General features: G+C 32.3%; 2 protein-coding genes across 2 annotated transcripts; one reads left to right on the top strand and one right to left on the bottom strand.

Annotated features, from left to right (window-relative positions):
- Positions 1-1,325: 1,325 nt before the first annotated feature.
- On the bottom strand, positions 1,326-6,197 carry LOC129229663 (N6-adenosine-methyltransferase subunit METTL3-like). Its single transcript, XM_054864022.1, has 2 exons — positions 6,058-6,197; positions 1,326-2,990 (listed from the first exon to the last, which is right to left on the bottom strand). Exon 2 carries the CDS (start codon positions 2,987-2,989, stop codon positions 1,331-1,333), a length of 1,659 nt encoding a protein of 552 aa, XP_054719997.1. The 5' UTR covers position 2,990; positions 6,058-6,197; the 3' UTR covers positions 1,326-1,330.
- A 419-nt stretch (positions 6,198-6,616) lies between these two features.
- LOC129229662 (retinitis pigmentosa 9 protein homolog) lies at positions 6,617-17,226 on the top strand. The gene is made up of 5 exons (XM_054864021.1): positions 6,617-6,992; positions 7,387-7,547; positions 12,989-13,080; positions 14,353-14,414; positions 16,955-17,226. The coding sequence occupies exons 1-5, from the start codon at positions 6,898-6,900 to the stop codon at positions 17,100-17,102; spliced, it is 558 nt and encodes a 185-aa protein (XP_054719996.1). The 5' UTR covers positions 6,617-6,897; the 3' UTR covers positions 17,103-17,226.
- Positions 17,227-19,516: the final 2,290 nt, after the last annotated feature.

The raw sequence follows: 19,516 nt of genomic DNA, 5'->3' as shown, positions 1-19,516 counted from the left end.
CATGCGCAGGTGAGATCAGAGGCTCTTACAAAGAGTGCCATCCAATTGACCGTATTTTTGACATGCGAGGTGTGCTTGTTACTTGGTGAATTCCTTGAGCACAAGAGAAACATTAACTCTGATGTGTACTGTGAGTTACTCCAGAGCCTACGCAGGTTCACCAGAAATAAAGGATCAGAGACAGCTCACTAAGATTCGTTCTGGCTCCTCAATGACGCGTGCTCACACGTCTCCAGGGAGACCCAGGCAGCACTGACCAAGTTCAAGTGGGAACTTCGTAACCATTCATCCTGTAGCTCAGACATATCTCCCTGTGATTTCCATGTGTTTGGTCCACTGAAGAAACACCTGAAAGGGAAGCACTTCAACTCGGATGACATATTCAAGGACACTGAAGGACTGGGTCTCGTCACAGCCACAGGAATTCAGAGAACAAGGAATCTTGCAGCTTGTTCATCAGTGGGATCGTCTTGCTCAGGCCTGTGGTGTATATTTTGAATAAGTTCTACATTTGTACCCAGCATGTCATTTTGAACCTTTTCATTTGATCACCCCTTTCACTTTACCTACAATAATAAATGAACAGCTTTGGAAGAGCATGTCACATGACAAAAAGTGAATTTGAGAAAATCAGTTTCCAAGTTAGAATAACTTTTTGGGAGCAACGAAGTTGCCATCAATTTTGAGTTTTTTAATAACTTCAATATTGTAGTCATTTAGTAAATATCTATTATTTAAGCAGTGTTCTAAAATATACATCAAAAGTTTTCCCACCCAATATATTGCCCTGCAATTTAATAAAACAACCTACAACAAGCCAACAGTACTAACAAACCAACAGTGGCATTGGGCTCCACTTAATGAGGTTTTGAAGATGATTTACTAAGTTAGTTTTAATTTAGGTTATTCTAGTTAAATTATCTTTTCAATATATCACAGATAGGAACTTGGTATTAGTTTATTGACAACCGCTCAAAATTTTATGCTTTCGATAATCTTTTTTTTATATACATATTTTAAATAGAATATATATATATATATACACAGATCATTTACTAGATCGAAAAAATAAAAGTTTTAAACCATCATTTTATTGCTTCATTATACGCTTATGTAATTTACTTACGCTTTATAATTTATTTACGCTTATGCAATTTACTTATTATTTTTTAAATTTAACCCCTTTTAATTACATCATGCTGCATTTTATACAAGTTTTTTAAATTTACATATGCATAGCCCTCCTCCCCCCCCCCCCCTCAACAGAATGTTTGGAAATTTTTAGAACAATAATTTAGAATTAAAATACTTTATTCTAACTGTATTAAGATCATGGTTCAGGCTTTTTCATACAGTTTCCATCAGGATACATTTTTCTAAAAACTTCAATTAAAGTGGGATCTATTAAACGGACACCTTCGACTTGATTACCCAAAGTTATCCAATTAGGTTGAACATTGTGAGGCCGTCCAAATAACTCTATTTTTCTTGTGCCAGGTGAAAGTCTTTCAATGATTCCATAAATTTCATCCGGTTTGTGACTAGTCGCTCTAACTTCAGCTACTATGACATCACAGTCTAAGCCTCTGTTGATACCTTTTGGGTTGCCTTTAACACCAACAAGACAATGTTCTTTTCCATGGTTCAACCAATGGCCTGTCCTTCCTGTTCTAATAATTCTCTGCAGTTGGTTAGTTTTTACCCAAATTATTTCATCACATCTTTCATAACCCCAGAGTTGTAAACATTCTCGTCCTAGTTCCATAGCCCGTCCTGTTACCCAAAGAAAAATTAAACCTTCATCTTGTAGACTTGGGATGTTCAAATGTCTCATTTCATCATCTGACATTGTTCCATAAGGAAGTTCCATATGGATGTCCCACGGAGGATCAGCCATCACAACGGCAAATTTGCCCAATATTGTCATGTCAAAATAGCGCAAATCCGATTGAATCCATTGTGGCGGAAACAGTACTGGCTTGATGCCATCATGAGATAAATTTGTATCTGAATTTTCACTTTTCTGTATTTTTGACACTTGAGCAACAGTTGAATAGTCAACTTCATAATGAACATATTTACAAGTATCCATATGAAAGCAAGTATTTAGAAACGAACAGTCTCCTAATGATTCATCAGTATGTTTTTGAATAATCTTCTTAAAATGCAATTTATTACAAGGTTGATTTGCATCAGAAACTTTAGTGCATTCTTCTTTTGTACCATGAGGGCAAAATTCCTGCACTTGTGCACCCCCTTGAGAACGGAATTGCTCAACTAATGATCTTTCTTTGGCAGTTGGCTTGCTAAGCAAATCCAAAATCTCTTCGCCAAGTTTTTTGGTTTCTTTCTCTCTTGCTGATGGTAAAGATAATAAACTTTCAATTGTATCAGAATTTCTGTTGCTTTTGAAAGCATCTTTGCTCTTGCAAACTAATTTTGCTTTAGGTTCTTGATCTAGAACAACTTCACTTTTCCTTTTCTCACTCCCATGCATTTTACTTAAGTTGGGATCTTCTAAGCACAAATCATTAGCTACAGCTTGTAGCTTTGTATGTTCTGCAGAGGATACAACTAAACACTTCTTTCCTTCTGGTGTAAAACTTTCTGCAACTGTTATCAATTCTTGAGCTGCAAATTTTTGTAGCAAATTTTCGACAACAACATGTGGCACATCTTTATTCAATGATTTTATGATAGTTGAGACTAAATTCCTAGAATCAGTAGGCAAATTAATAGCATCACACAGGCAAAGTAATAATTTGTATTCAACAACAGGATCAGCTTTTATTTCCGTAATCGTAACGGTTCCCTCTTTAGCAGCATTTATATTTGGAATTGGACTATCACTTCTTGGACTACCTGTGCTTAATTCTTTAGCGATGTTTAAAACTAAGTCTTCTCTCTCTTTCTTTCGTCTTTGAAACTTTTCACGCAGACTGCTTTGTTTAGACTTGAAAGCTTGTATATCACTCCAAGTGTCTGACATCCTAAAACAGAAAATTAAGTTTTATTAAAAGAATGTATCAAAAGAACGAATATATAATTTGATGAGATTATAACAACAGAAGTTAAATACCTTAAACAATAGAAAGATGTTTTAATATCTAAACTCAACAGAAGAATTAAGTGAGTTACTCAAAAATTTATGCGGTCTAGAAAACAAAATTGGAGAAAAACAAAAATTTTGGAAATAAAGTTTTAAATTTTTGAGCAATTAATTTATTTAGAAATGGATATAAAATCTCATTTTAAAAGGCATGTTCTAGTGAAAAGCGGGATAGTGTAAATGTTATTTAAGAAATGAGGACGACAGAAGAAGACCTTTTATTGATTTTTGAAAGAAAAATTTTTGGACCAATAAAGCAAGGCAACTGTTGGAGAATGGCTTATAACCATGAAATTTATAAAAAGTATACACCTTAACCTAACACCTTAAAGGTTATAAAGGCATCTCGCATTAAATGGCTGGGCCACATATTTCAATAAGAATGCGTTCCCCACAAAAAAGAGCACCTTCTCCAACCTTGAAGGAAAACGACGAAGAGTAAGACCCCAGTCAGATGGCTGGATGAGATAGAAAAGGACTTGAAAGTAATAGGAGTGAACTGATAGAGGGCCATTGCACGGGAGAGGTTTTGGGTGGGGAAAACTTGGAGAGACGGTCTTGGCCAGCAACAGGCTGAAGTGAGAGAAGAAGAAGATCCATAATTTTACATATTAGAAATTTATTTCTAACAAGAGTTTTGTTTTAACTGAAGAAAAAAGTGGAGGCACTACGCCACAGCGTAGTTGGCCTATTCAGTAATCAAGTCCTGCTGGTCACAGGCGGGTGGCCTGCCAAAAAAGTCAGGGGTCAAAGAAAGTGCGGGGGGGGGGGGGGGGGAGTAATTTGAAAGAGATATCAATTTTCTAGTAAATGAGACTGATTTGTAATGCAGAACATTTCACAAAAAGAAGTTTTGTAAGAAGAATCAGACTTCAATGGTAATGATTCTTTTATGTACAAGGATTACATTAATTTTTTGAAAGAAAAAAAATCTAATGAGTTAAATTAATATTGCTATCTTGACTACATTTTACTTTCAAAATGTTTTTATTAACGAGTATTAGGACAATCTTCAATTTAATTCGTTAATATTTTACTTAAATCCCTAACAGTAACAATTTATACTTACTTATGCTTCATGAAATTAGAAAAATCTTGCATAATAGCCAGTCACATTTTAATAATGATTCAATTAAATGGATATAAAATGTATGTGCTTTGTTTTTGCTTTCAATATTTTATTAAAATTTTTGCAAAGTAATGTATTGATGCAAAAGGAAAAAAAGCTTTAATGCTTTACAATCCTAAAAGTAAACTTTCATTTGTTAACGCCAAATTAGACCAGACCAGACATCCCGATAGTCGGACCTCAATTTAACGAATTCATTGGAACTGAAACTTTTATACGTTAAATCGGGGTCATTCGTAATATCGTGATGCTAAAAAAATGTGTTTAACTTATCTGAAAGCCCCAATAAGCAACCACACAAAAATATCCATGATTAGAATGTGTAGACTTTTCATTCAGCATTCCGTGACTTTTACGCACTAGATAATTTGAAAATTTAAAGTACTGAGTAATAGGCAGACGTAGATAAAATGAAAAGCTTTCTGCGAACACAAATCCTAGCTGGAAAATTTTCTGCGAGTAATTATTTTGCCTAACTCACCCTTTAATAAAGAATTAAATTTATATTCAAATATGAAAGAGGTCAAAAGAAAAGTGCTTTAAATCGTTTCATTTTTTTAACAATAACATATAGTTTGCTTTTTTCACCAACTGAAACCAACCCAAACCATTTTGTTTTTCACACATGTGCTTTAAAAAGCTTTTGGGAAAAGGCTTCAACAGAAATAAACTCGGTTTCTTTTTTTAAAAAAATTACCTTTTTTTTTTTTTTAAATTAACGTTAGCAGTTAGAAAAAAATTTCTACAGAGCCAAAAATTTTCTGCGAATGCCGTTCGCCTATTTATTTAAGACTGGTAATAGGTGTATAACAATTTCCTTGATACTTGACTCAAAAAGTTCTCTTTCGACTTTATTGAGAAAGGAAAATACTGTGTCATCCACAGCCTGCTACATGATAGATGATTTTAGTTTCCAGGTCATATGTAAAGCATAAGAAAAAGTAACGGTTTTAATGGGAGTTTCATTACTGCTTTCATTGGTTGCCTCCCCCCCCCCCCTCATCAAAAATTGCTGATTCCAAGTAAAGTCTTTTTCTGATTCGAAAAAGATAGATATATCATTTGGGAATCAATCCAATATTTCCTAACTCAAATTAACAAAAAAAAAAAAATTTGGCTGTTAAAATATTTGTTAATTCGGGGTTTATTAATCAGTACATTGGGGTTTTTGCCTTCATTTTAGTGGGGGGAAAAAAAGTTCACTAAATCGCAAAAGTTGTTAAATAGAGGTTCGTTAAATGGGGGTCAGACTAGATTTGCTGAACTGTCCAGCTTTTTATCTCACAGTCCCTCTGGCTAAATGTTCTGCTTTTCTGTCTCAGTTCCCCTCAGTAGGGGAAAACATAAACTAGATTTTTCAACACTTTCGCGTACATTGATCATTAACTTTAAAGAGTAAATTTAACATTATTTTAGGTATGAATTCACTGTGAGTTTCTGTTATTGACACCATATTCAGTTGCTTTTGAACTTGAGTTCTTCATAGGTATGTCTGCACAACATCTGATTTATTAGGTGGTGCCCAAATTTCAATGTTTAAGATTAATTTTTATGATTTTATCGGCATATAGCAGGGGCGGGGGGGGGGGGAGCTTAATTAGATTAAAAAGATTATTTCTCATGTGAGATAGGAAAATCTTCAATTCGTGACATATTGGGACTTTGAAAAAAAAAAATCACATTCTCCAATCCTCTTGTCAGAGGCATATAGATATGTACTGATTTTTAGTTTGAAAATTCTGGTCAAATTAGTTAACGCTAATTGTAGTATACAATCAAACAGCTTTTTCTATTCTAGCGTTTTAAAAAGGAAGCTCACCTGAATTGTAGTTAAGTGCGAAATAACAATATTCAGTAGATAATCTGATCGATCACTCAACATGAACCGAATTGTGAGACTCCATCAATGCATAACTCAAAACAGGAAAAACAATTTAAGCTTTTTCTTTCAAATTTGATCACAAACAAAACGACAAACAAACAAAAATTGGAAGTGAGTGATTTCTTCACTTCGCACCCAGCTGAGGCTGAGCCGCCTTTTGTTGAGTCGAAAGATGTTTTCTCAAAATTACATTTGTTTTAATCATTATAATTACTTTCTTCTCAATAGAGATAATATAATACTAAAACTTCAAGCATTATATGTTGATAAATAAATGCTATCGCAGAAGTAAAACTCGGAAAAGTTAACTGCATTTGACATGACTTTCCTCAGAGGAAGAATTCATAAATCCTACCCATCTGATTGGCTATATGGTGTAAAATGGGCTACTAAGGTCAAGACTTCATCCTTATTTTAAAATCAAAGCATAATTTTTTCAAGAGAATGAAAAATCATTGTAAAACCAAAAATCTTCTAAATCAGATGGTTCTCATTTGTGAACAAGCCCAGAGAAACATGAAACACGTGAAAACAAGCACCAGATGAGGAATCAAGTTCATGACTGGTGTTATTGGCGACATGTGAGAGATTGACCAAAACATAGGTTTACCTCACATTTTGCCACAGAGTGTTTCTCTATTGAATGCATTTCAGTTGCATTTATATTTTGGTTTACTTACGGAATTGAGACATTACAGGAAAGGCAAGATATTCCTTTTAAATCCGATAGTTTAAAGATGGTTTAGACAGAAGTCTCGATTATGTGAAGTACAGGTTATGGCTAGTTGCAGTAAGGAGAGAAAAAGTTCTAAAAAGAAAAAGAAAGGGCGTGACGAAGACCGCGTACAAGTTTTAAAACATTATGACACATTGTAAGTTAAAATCTGTACTTTTCAATCATGATCAGTAGTTTGGTGACTCTGGCTTAAGATGGGGGGTGAGAGATTTTTTTCTTTTTCGTTCAATTTGCTGTGCGCACATATATATTTACACATGTGTATGTTTACTTTAGTTTTATGACTTAATGAGGGTCATCTGATAAGACCCCTTCCTTTGCTATCCTTGTGTTTTCAGAACTTAAATCATGTCTTTTTTTAAAGCATTTTGGATGAGTCACGTATTTTATAAAATTTATTATCCACCATTTTAAAATGTTTTAACATTTTGAACAAAAGTTGAAAAATAAAAATGTACAATCCTCCTTCCCCCCCCTTACTGTTCTGCCTATGTGTTAGTATGCTTGGTCATACTTTTAAATACTTTCAGTTATAGTCAAGCTCCACCTGGACTAGTCAAAGAGGAAGAAGAGCGTCCTGAGGATTGCATTCCTGATTTACCGGAAAACAAAGATGCAAGAGAGTTCCTTTCGAGAGCTCCAACTAAGGGTCTGTGGATGCCTCTAGGAAAGGAAGTTAAAGTTATGAAATGTAAGTAAATTTTATATTTTTCAATACAATATTAGAATTTTTTAAAGTATGCATTTTCATTTGAACAGGGTTCGTACGGGTTATGGAAATCCTGGAAAGTCATGGAAAAAAAAATAACAGAATTTCAGACCTGGAAAAGTCATGGAAAATTGAAATTTTCATTGAAAGTCATGGAAATTTATGGGTCATTCCGTGTCAATTCAACCAAAAAAGTGGCATTTTGACACCCACCGACACGGATTTTGATAAAACTTGGTGAGTTTAGTCCTTTAATGTAGAAAAGTATCCACATCAATTTTTTCTTCTCAATCTGCTTTAGTTTTCATTTTACAGCCTGTCAAAATTTTGAATTTTTCGTCTTTTCCAAACTATAACGATTCTGCGCGTGGATTGAAAATAATTTGTATTTCATTTATTTTTCAGCCAATTTTTATGAAAATTTACAGTAATATTAATGAAAATATGAGGATTTCAGAAAAAAATATAAAAAAGTTCTAAGTAATATTTTAAAAGTAGAAAAAAATTATTTTCGTAATTTTTTTTTTCTAAAAGTATGAAATACGTTAAAGTCAATATCAACCAAAGGGAATATGATAATCAAAAAAGTTCTTTTTTCCTGATGATCTTAGATGTGTGTTCTGCCATTAAAAAAAATAAAATTAATGGCTTTTTCAGTTCTTTATATTTTTAGCTTAAAAATATATCTGCTTCATTTTTTTTTTTTTTTCAATTTTATTTTTTTATTTATTTTCCCACACTATTATCAAAAAATGAATGTATTCAAAAATATAAATATCTCAATAATTTGCACATGAAACACTCTTAATTTTTATTTTAATCACAAAAATGCTATTTTTTTACAAATTTCATTACATAGTACACTAGTGCAACCAGAAATACCTTCTGGAGGGAATTTTTGGACCACAAATCCCTACTGGAAGGGTTTTTTTTTGGATCGGTAATATCTTCTGGAGGGGTTTTTTTGATCAACAATACTTTCTGAAGGGGATTTCTTGATCAAAAGTATCTTCTGAAAGGGGATTTTTTCATCAAAACAGTCCTTTCATATGCATTGTACTATTAGAATATGCATGTATGTTAAAACCGATGCCTTGGGGGTTCACCCCCCCCCCCTTCGCTGCTGCACTGACATAGTAGCCTATTTAAAAGTGCTCTCTTCTCATCTTTCTTCCAGCCTGTGAAATGTTCTGCTACTTCAAAAGTGAAACACAAATTCTTCATCTACACGTTTCCCAACCAGCGGTTTGCGAACCCCTAGGGGTTCGTGAGGGCTGAGGGGTAGAACGGGGGCTCTCAAAAATACTATTGTAATGGCGGAAGTTTATAATTCATGTACTGTTTACTCATCATTTATTCATTTGTCTCTTGCAAGGCCAAGTTCCATAGAGTGCTGAAGAAGTTAAACTTATGGGTACAGGGTATATGAAGTTGAAAGCATATAAATACTTCCATTTTCTCAGTTGCTTTTGATTGGAAAATTCGATTAAACTTAATGGAAACAGTACAAAGAGCATATGCGAACGCCTGCTTCACTATTAAAGTGGGACAAGGAGTTGCTGTGTTTATTAGCAACAATTTCCTGTGACCTTTTAGTGATGAAAAAGAGAAGGAATGATTGGCAACCCAAAAATACATCAGGGATGGGGGAAAATAGTTTTACTTAAGATCAATTTTCTGCGTGAAACTTGCTACAGTGTGAATTACACAGTTAAAAAAAAAAAAAAAATCAAAGGAATAAACTACGCAACTTGCTTTGTGGTGTATGTAAAAAGGAGTTCATGAAATTTGTTTAGATTGAGTTTCTCTTAACAAGTGGGCATACAAATATGTTTGTTGATACAAAATACCCTTTTTTCAAAATATCTGGTTATTAAAGCAGTTCTATTGTTTTTCAAAAATAAAAGAAAATTCGTAAGCACTCAAACTTGAAATTGCAGTCAAATGATAATTATGCACCGTATATTCCTACCAAACAGCTAGACTCATAATCCTGTACAAGAAGTTATAAATTTAAAGACTGTTCTAGTTTTATTGCAAGAAAAAGGATCATATTGTTAAACTGAAAGTTTCTAAAGGGTATTTTCTGAAACTATTCCTTAATTGCCATCTGATTCAACGTTACAAATAAGTATACTGTTGAGTCAGAAAAAAACTTTTTCTTAAAATTTGATATTCCCTTTTGATCAATGTTTCAAGGAGCAAAAGGATTTTCCCACACACAGAGAAGCAAATTAAATGCTGAACATAAAGACTGAAACTGACAGATATTCGAGTCAAACTTTGAGATACTTTACTTCCACAACTACTGCAGTAAGTTGCATTTAGATGTTCTGTGTGCTTAGAGCTGCTTATGTTTACCTAAATGAAAGATAAATGTAGTGTGGGAGAGTTGACATTAACTCACTGTCACAAATTTAGTCATGGAGCACACAATTTATAAAAAATGTTAATGATTTGTCTGAAGATGAACAAATTTTCCTAAAGCTACGAACTGAATCAGAACAAGAATTCAAACTATTTGTCTGCATCAAAAAATATTTCTGAAAAAGTTTGAATTTCTGCAAAAGGTAATAAAATATTAATCATCATACTTCATAAAGAAGTTGGAAAAACACTTAAGTGGAATCAATATTTCAGAGAAAAAGTAAATAAAAAAATATCTTTTAAATAATAGGAATAACAGGCTGATTTGATAGATGCTGAATATTTAATAAAATAATACATTAAAAATTGTTTGTAGGCTCTTTATTTAGCAAATAATACAGCTATGTAAACAAACTGGCTAATGAAAATTTTTCGAAAATATTTTGTTTTAAATATATACATCCCTAAAAAGAAATGTAATAGCCATTAATTTTATTTTTTTAAATGGCAGAACACACTTTTAAGATTCTTTCAAAGGCATTGGTTTTAACATATATGTGTATTCTAATACAGTAGCTTCTGCATATGAAAGGACTGTTTTGATGAAAAAATCCCCTTTCAGAGGATATTTTTGATCAAGAAATCGCCTTCAGAAGGTATTGTTAATCAAAAAACCCCTTTCAGAAGGTATTTTTGGTTCAAAAACCCCTTCCAGTAGGTATTTTTGGTCCAAAAACCCCCTCCAGAAGGTATTTCTGGCTGCACTAGTGTACTATGTAATGAAATTTGTAAAAAAAATAGCATTTTTGTGATTAAAATAAAAATTAAGGGTATTTCATGTGCAAATTATTGAGATATTTATATTTTTAAATACATTCATTTTTTGATAGTAGTGTGGGAAAATAAATAAATAAATAAAATTTAAAAAAAAAAAGAAAAAGAAAACCAATGAAGCAGATCTATTTTTAAGCTAAAAATATAAAGAACTGAAAAAGCCATTAATTTTATTTCTTTTAATGACAGAACACACATCTAAGATTATCAGGAAAATAGAATTTTTTTGATTATCATATTCCCTTTGGTTGATATTGACTTTAACGTATTTCATACATTTAGAAAAAAAAATTATGAAAATAATTTTTTTCTACTTTTAAAATATTACTTAGAATTTTTTTATATTTTTTTCTGAAATCCTCATACTTTCATTAATGTTACTGTAAATTTTCATAAAAATTGGCTGAAAAATAAATGAAATAGAAATTATTTTCAATCAACGCGCAGAATCGTCATAGTTTGGAAAATACGAAAAATTCAAAATTTTGACTGGCTGTAAAATGAAAACTAAAGCAGATTGAGAAGAAAAAATTGATGTGGATACTTTTCTACATTAAAGGACTAAACTCACCAAGTTTCATCAAAATCTGAGTCGGTGGGTGTCATGGCTTGGTTGAATTGACGTGGAATGACCCTTATTTCAAGTCATGAAAAAATGTCCTGGACAAAGAGAAAGGAACAGTAACTAAAGGAGCATTAGAAATCTTGAGTGATTTAACAGTATAGCACATAAAAGCTATTAAAAGTGGAAAATTGAACGATCCAAAAATCAAATCTGAATTTTGAAATCTCATTGCATCCACTTGCTTGCCATTTTTTGCGATGTGATTTTACTGCCTGGACATCATTTATTTTGAATTTTCTGTTATTTTCAACACTTCTTATGTTTCATATTCTGTGGTAGAAAAATTTCACGTTCTTAGTTTTGCCACGCCCACTCAAAAAAAGCAATTCAGTTGCATGCGAGTTCGATTCCATCACGTGTAAGAACTTTATTATTAAATTTTTCAGAGTTTATCTTAATTTGTTGAATGTTTTAGAAAATATAGATATTAAGTGAGGCGACAGAATACAGAAAAAGCGGAATTCGAATGCTCTAAAACAGTAGTGCCCAACATACGGCATGCAAAACTAATCCATGTGACTCACTGCTACGTTCAATGTCGGGAATTAAACGTGTTCTGAAATTTCTGTACCTATTAATTTATATGCATTTGAAAATGCAAATTTGTAAACAAAACAAATATACTTTTGAATCAGAAGATTGATTCATTACTGAATGGTATTTTCAAAAAAAGATCTGGTTTGGAAACATAAAGAACTAAACTATGTGGCTTTACTTTAAAGAACCAAAATACTGTCAAGTTATGTGGATGATTAAAGGCACTGTTGACACTAAAAGGTAACTTTTGAAGCAAATTTATTGAAACTTAATGATGACTCATTCAACTTTGTCCCATTCAACATCATTCTGCCTGTTTTTTTTTTTTTTAATCATACATTTAAGCATCATCATATTTGCTTCACTGCATTTTTACTTTACTTAAATTTATATGATAAAGACAAATAAGAATAGTTTAGTTTTTTAAGTGTGCACTTATATTTTTTCCACAACAAGTAAGTGCTTCAATGAGGCTGTGGAACGTTTTGCTAATGCTCATTTCCAAATATTACCAAGTTTGAGATTAAATAGTGCTATTCTCTTCGTGAAACAAGGTCATGAAAATTTCAATTGAAGTCATGAAAAAGTCTTGGAAAAGTCATGGAATTTTTTCATCCAAATAGAGTATGAACCCTGTTTGAATGAGAATTTTTAAAAAGTATGTATGCATTGACATTGTTAATTTTCAGCCCCAACTGTTATTCACTTTTGGTTTTGAACATAGAAGTAGATGAGTGTGTTTTAAGGGTGAATTTGTAAATTTTTCAGTGTCGGGACAAAGTGAGAAATTATTGTGTCGTGAGTTGTGACTAATTTTATGTGAAAGGGAAATTTACATTTTCTTACAGAAAAGCAGTACCAGAATGACGTTCTGGTATGTTTGTTCCTACCCAAATTTTGTCTCTGTATGTGGTTCCTACCCAAATTCACTCCTGATGTGTACATGTATATTTTATGTACATGGGAGATAACTTGATCATTTGAAAGTTGTAGTGTCAATAACAAATTCTGTTAGGTGTAAGTGTTTATGCAATGTTTCAAACATATATTTTTATTCCAGGTTGGAGATGCAAAACCTATGGTCATAGAACCGGTGACAGAGAATGTCCTTTGTTTGTTACTGGAAATAAAGAGATCGAAAAATTTCGTTTTGTAAGCAGCATTTTTTCTTCCTTTTCTCTTTTTGAGGTAAATTAAAAGTGTAAATGAAACTTGGCAAAAAACAGCTAAAGATGAGTTAAAATACTATGAATAAGTTGTTACCTAAGTGATTGTTCCAGCGTTAAACAGAAAAACAAGTTTTCGATTGCAAAATGAGGATTTTTGTGAAACTTTCAAGTTTTTAATATTGTTTTCTGACTACCAATTTTCAAAGTTAATTTTGTGAAGCTGCTGATTTTATTGCTTGATTTTTATGAAACTACCGATTTCAAAATAAGATTTTTGTAAAGGTACTGAAAACGGTTGTAAAATCAGCCTGCTTTAGGCTCTACTATGCTATGACCCCTTTCGCTGACGTTGGAAGAGCATCTCACGAGGGGGGGTATTTTCACTCACCTCTCCGAAAAGGGGACTTTAGGGTTGCTTGGCAAAGCTAATAGCCAAAACCCTTAAGCGTTGCACGCAGAAGCATTTACATTATGGTAAAAGATACTTTTTGCCCAAATGAGAACAATCTATTTATTTTTAGATCAAAACTACTATATGGATGTAAATATTTCTCAATATACTGGGAAGAAAGAACAGCATGAATCTAGTGGTCTTGAAGAAGTTGTTTACCTAAAAGGACTGGTGCTAAACAATCCTGAATGGATATTAAAGATGAAATTGTAGGCTTGATAAATAAGGTTATTATTTTAAGGGGTTAAGTCATTTTTGAAGAGTAATTTTAATATAGCATTTTCTCACTAGATTTTCATCGCTGGTCAGCGAAGTAAGGAAATTGATTTTACACGTAATTTGCTGTAATGTGTTGAGATTTAATGTTTTAATTTACAACCTTGTTTTAATCATATTTGTTAAACATCTAACCCAAATATATGAGGCAGTGAGAGGCAAAGGGATGTTTGTGTCAAAATTAAAAATTTGGAGATAATTTTAAAAATGGTAGGAGAACCTCTCCTCTGTGTTAGCTAAAGAGATAGTTATAGTAGCCCTGATGGGTGTTCTTAGACAGCATGATTTAGAAAAATAACATCAACAAAAACCAACCTGGGATCTGAACTTCAAACATATTTTACTCGAAAGTTTAAAAAGTCCACTTATATCCCTTTGCTTCTCACTGACTCATTTGGTCAGTCTAAGACATGACAACTATTCATTCTAGAAAACTTGGGGAGGGGGGGGGAGAGGCTTTAAGATAGAAATAACAGACTTTAACTTAATATTATATCTAATGTAGATGTGAACTTTTTCTGTTTCCAGATTCATGAAGACCCAATGCATAATTTCATTTCTGAAAAACAAAAGGCTGAAAAGTTGGAAAGGTAAATCTTTAAAAATATTTTACTCCCAACTTCTATGAACAAGCTGAGTTTATATTATTAATCATGATGTCTTGATTAACATTTTTATTGAAATTATATACTTATAAAATTTAACTAAATTATGTACCCAGTATCTTTTATTTAAATTAAAGGTTTTTAATGCTCTTACTTTCAGGGTTTTGAGGGGGGGGGGGACTTTTTCTAAAAAATGCCAGACCTGCCTATTTTTTTATTCTTGCATGAAAGTGTTACCTACTAGAAGCAACCATAAACAATGGCCCAGCTAAGTTCCAATTATTTTACTCATAAGTAAAAACAATTAAAAAATTTCTTGTTCACAGAAATGAAAAAAAAAAAAAAAAACCTGTAACGTTTAAAAATCAAGGCTAATTTAATATCAAAGTAGTAATTTCGTTGATTGGTGCATACAATGAGCTATTTTAATGATTAGTGGAAATCTAATATTAGGCTTTCTTAATTAAAGTAGACTTAATTAGTAGTTATCTTTGCAATTCAAATGTGTGTTAAAAAATAGTATTTAGTAAATTTGAGAATATACTGGCAATTTAGAACTTTGGTAAAATGCGTAAGATTAATGTATTTCCCCTCCATCATTTATTTTCACCTCCGAAATAATGACATTGATAATTTCTGTCACGGAGGTGAGATTCACGGAGCTGCGAAGTTTCCCATTAATATAGGCCTAATGGATACATTTTTCAGGGAAATCTTTTTTTTTTCTTTGTTACTACAATCTGTACATGTTAAGCATATGAAAAATGTTCACTTCTTTTTTTACATTAATTTGCATCTCTTAAATTCAAGTTCACAGAGGTGAGAAGTCGGAATAACCACACTAACTTTTTAAAGCAAAATCTATCTTCTTGTTTTTCGACAAAAATCTCACACCTCCTTTATCGTTCAAAATAAACAAGGGGGCTCCATTGTGTCATGGGGAAAAAAAATTTGATGTCATTACTGCCACGTGTTAATGAGCAATGGCATTTTCCGTTTAGATAACGGAGGTGAGGGTTTATTGTGTCTCATGACTCCTTATCCTACTAAAACGAACTGAAATACAATATTAAAAAGTTAAATATACTGAAATAATTAGTATTTGAGACACTTGTGAAAGGAATAATAAATAAGTGTACTTTTAATTAAACAACTTATTAAGCAACATAAACAGTCACACAAGATGTGTGACGCGCCACGGAGGTTAGAATTCACATGTTGCGAACCAAAAATATACTAAAATAAAAATTATTATTAAAAAATTGTTGGCAGGTTTAAATAGATATATTTTTGTGAAATTAGTAAGCATTGTTAAATGAATGGTTCCTAAAAGGCATGTGACCAAAAAGTTACACTTTATGAGGAATGACATGTGTTCAGGGGGGGGGGGGGGAGGGGATCAGAAAAGTGTTCCAAAAAACCTTGAACAAGCAGTCCTTTTTAATCAAGTTTTCAAAAAATAAAGTAATAAAAAAAGATGCCAAAACAAAGGTTTCATAACTCAAGTTGTAGGTTACTTTTTATAATTTGCATACATACTTGTAATATATATACTAATTATTGAACTATTTTGTTGTTTATTTAGCTTATTTCAAAAACTTTTTAGTAATAACATTAATTATTTCCTTTATATAGCTACTGATTTATTATTATTACATTTTAAGACAAATGTTGTCAATTTAGAAAGGTAAATAAAATTTCACCGCTTAATCAAATACCCCGCTTTATAGAATAATTTTTCTTGGAGCCAATGATATTCAATTAAGCGAGGCCGACAGTATATATACAGGTATGACACCTGTACATTAATAATGAGGTAACCTGTGACAATTTAAATAGTTAAGCAATACCTTAGAACATACCTTGAAAATAAAATGATTAAAGAAATATACACAAAAATTAAACATTTCAAAAATCGGACCAACACAAAATTGTTATGCCTCTGTTGATAGTTCTTTGCTTAAGCTGATGTCTTGAGCATTGAAAAAAGCCTATGTTTTGTTGTAACCCTAAAACATGTCTATGCAATAAATTACAATTTTTCCTGTATTATTGTTTTGGTCATCAGTCTTGGTATGTTGTTGCCTCAGAGTAACAGTAGGATATCTTGGTGTTATTCCTGGGATTAGATGTCTTAGTGTTGCTCTAATGCGACGATGCATTTTTGTAACACAGAACTAAATTGAATTTATTAGAAATCAAAGATTTCTGTTGCTATAGATTAACACCTTAATATCTATACGCCCGGCTTTGAATGGTCTACCTCAAAAATACAAAGTACATCAAGTGACTTGCGTTCAATAATGGGGAGAGGGACAAAAATACTGTAAAATTTCTTATTAAAAAAAAAAACCTTCATAATGTTAACGCCAAACCTAAACCCCCTATAAATTCAACTAAAATCCTTGACTATTTTCTGCTAACAGTACAATAAAAAAAAAAGATTTTCAGAGTTTTTTACAAGAAGTCACCTTATGTATGTCACAAGAGAAAATTAATTGTGCAAATGTATTTCTCAAATTTAGGGTAGAACAGTTGCGAGCTCTGTTGGCCTCATCAGATAGTTCAAGTTCAAGTTCATCCTCTGATTTAGATTCAGAAAGTGAAAAAAGAAAAAGAAAACGGAAAAAGAAATCTCGGCATAAGCACAAAAAAAGAAAGAAGCATAAGTAAATTAAACTGTATAGTTTTATGTTTACAATTGACATTAAACATATCCAAAATTTGCAATGTGTATAATCATGTTTTGAACATTTATTGTTAGGTTATAGTATTATTAATAATAAAACATTAAAGATATTTTATGTTTAAATTACTTGTTTTGAATCTTATTCTGCTTTTTGTATGTTGGTATGTTTTTACAAGTCCGTGAAGTTCTAGAAGTGCTAGATATTGTGGTGATAAACTACTAGAATACCATATGAGAAAATTTACCAAGCTTGCCTTTTGTCTTGGTGAAGAAAGGTGTGTTTCAAAAGTTGCAGCTGCTCCATTATTGTATTTAATCCTGCTTCATTATTGTACTTAATCAAAACAAACTATAAACTAAATATCAGAAAAACAAAAATGTAGATTTAAAGCCTATTTTTCAATTTGAGTTCGAAAAGATTAGAGTTAAAAATGTTTTGATGCAATGAATAGAAACAAAAAGCAATTATTTTAACTGTGACCTGTATTAAAATATTTTCTGTCTCTTAGCAATGATGTTTCGGTACAGGATGGTACCTGAATTTAAATTCTTATTTCTAACAGACTGATACTTTGCATTTTGATTAATTCCTTTTTTCTTTGTCACTCTTTTTGTAATCAAGATGACTTTGTAATTGTGTTCTTCTGTTAGATTGTGCCTTTTTTAATTTAATATCAGTTGACTAAAAATGAAAATATCATTTCAGCTTCTGTATATTGTTATTAATTTAAGAATCTTATTCACCCCGACCTATTAAATTTTCCTACTTAAATTTAGTAGATTGTCACAAATCAGGAATATATATGCAGTCAATTCGCGATAACTCGAATATTACTACAACTCGAAGTTTTTATAAAGTCCCGACTCCCTTCATCTTTATTGCCATGCTATTAATTCTCGATATCTAGAACTTAAACTACCTTTAACTAGAAGCTTTTTTCAAGATGACTCGAAATTTATTCCGAACGAACGAAAAAAAAAGGGAAAGAAGTGACTATGCGGGAAAGATTATTTCACCTTCACTTGCAATCCTTGCACAATAGACCTCTGAAGCAAGAAGAGCACCTGTTGTGCCAGTATGCTATTAAGGAGTTACAGGTGTGGAAATGAGCTAGGTTGTTTTCTTTTGTTGTACTGTACTGTTTACACTTTGATATGTTGCTGGACCACAAATTTGCTTAAGCTGTCAAGTCAACCGATTATGCCTTTAGTCAAAGGCTGACCTAAGTTAAAAGGCGTTCGCCTTCATTCTTTAGTTCGATCATTGCTGATAAGTTTCTGAGAGACAGAGTGACAAGTGCTCTGTCAATGATAAAAGAAAAAGAGAAACTTCTAAAGCGATAGAATCTATGCATCCGAATTTGAAACAAATGCAGATGTGTACCTTTCCTGGAGTTGAATCTGAAGTCAAGTGTTTGGAAGAAAGATTCTAAGCATAGGTTTATTCTTCATAAGAAGTTGGAATCCCTTTTAGCAAATAATGCTGATAATGTTTCTGATGTTTTCCCTCAGGTGATTCAGAATGCTGTTCTTCATCTTTCTTACTAACACTTGACTTCAGATCAGCTTAATGCTCTCAAACTTAATAACAATTTTGCTTCTTGTTCAAAACCTTCTTTTCCCAAGTTGGTTGCTCCAATTGAGAAAACCTTTAGATTAAGTGCTCTCACTGCTTCTCAAAAGGACTCTATTAGGCATATCATTGCCAATACTGTGGATTTTAATTCCAAATTGACTTCGAGTACTTTTAGCAAGCATGCTAATTCTTCCATCAAAGGTTTGTGTTTTGATCCTGATCTAGTTGTTACTAAGGCTGACAAAGGTGGCCAAATTGTTATTCTTGACAAAAGTTCATATTTAGATAAATGTAATGAGCTAATTGAGGTTGGTCCTTATGTGACACTTCACAAAGACCCTAGTATTAGAGAGGTTAATCTTATTAAAACTTCTCCTATCATCAGCGAGTCTTCAAAAAGGTCTTTTAACTCCTTCTGTTGCACACTATGCCAGGTTTTATGCTCTACCAAAGGTCCATAAACCCGACATTCCTCTTAGGCCTACTGTTTCGAACATTGGTATCGCTTCATATAAACTTGCTAAGCATTTAGTGTCTATTTTCTCGTCTCTTTTGGTTAGCAACTCTTTTACTGTCAGAAATTCAGTTCATTTTGTTCAGAAGTTACGTTATTTTAAGCCTCATGGTTTAACGATGGCTTCTTTTGACGTGAAATCACTTTTCACTAATGTACCGGTTATTGGGGCATTGGATTGTTTTAAATTGAGACTCCAAGAGCATCATTTTTCTAGTTTTGAGATTGATGAACTTGTTTCACTTACTCGTGTTTGTCTTGAGTAGAATACTTTTGTGTTCAATGGTACTTACTTTCGCATGTCTGAA

This window comes from Uloborus diversus, chromosome 9 (assembly GCF_026930045.1).
Source record: "Uloborus diversus isolate 005 chromosome 9, Udiv.v.3.1, whole genome shotgun sequence".
NCBI lineage: Eukaryota > Metazoa > Arthropoda > Arachnida > Araneae > Uloboridae > Uloborus > Uloborus diversus.
The sequence above is the reverse complement of the archived record's forward strand: the minus strand, read 5'-3'. Positions and strand labels throughout refer to the sequence as shown.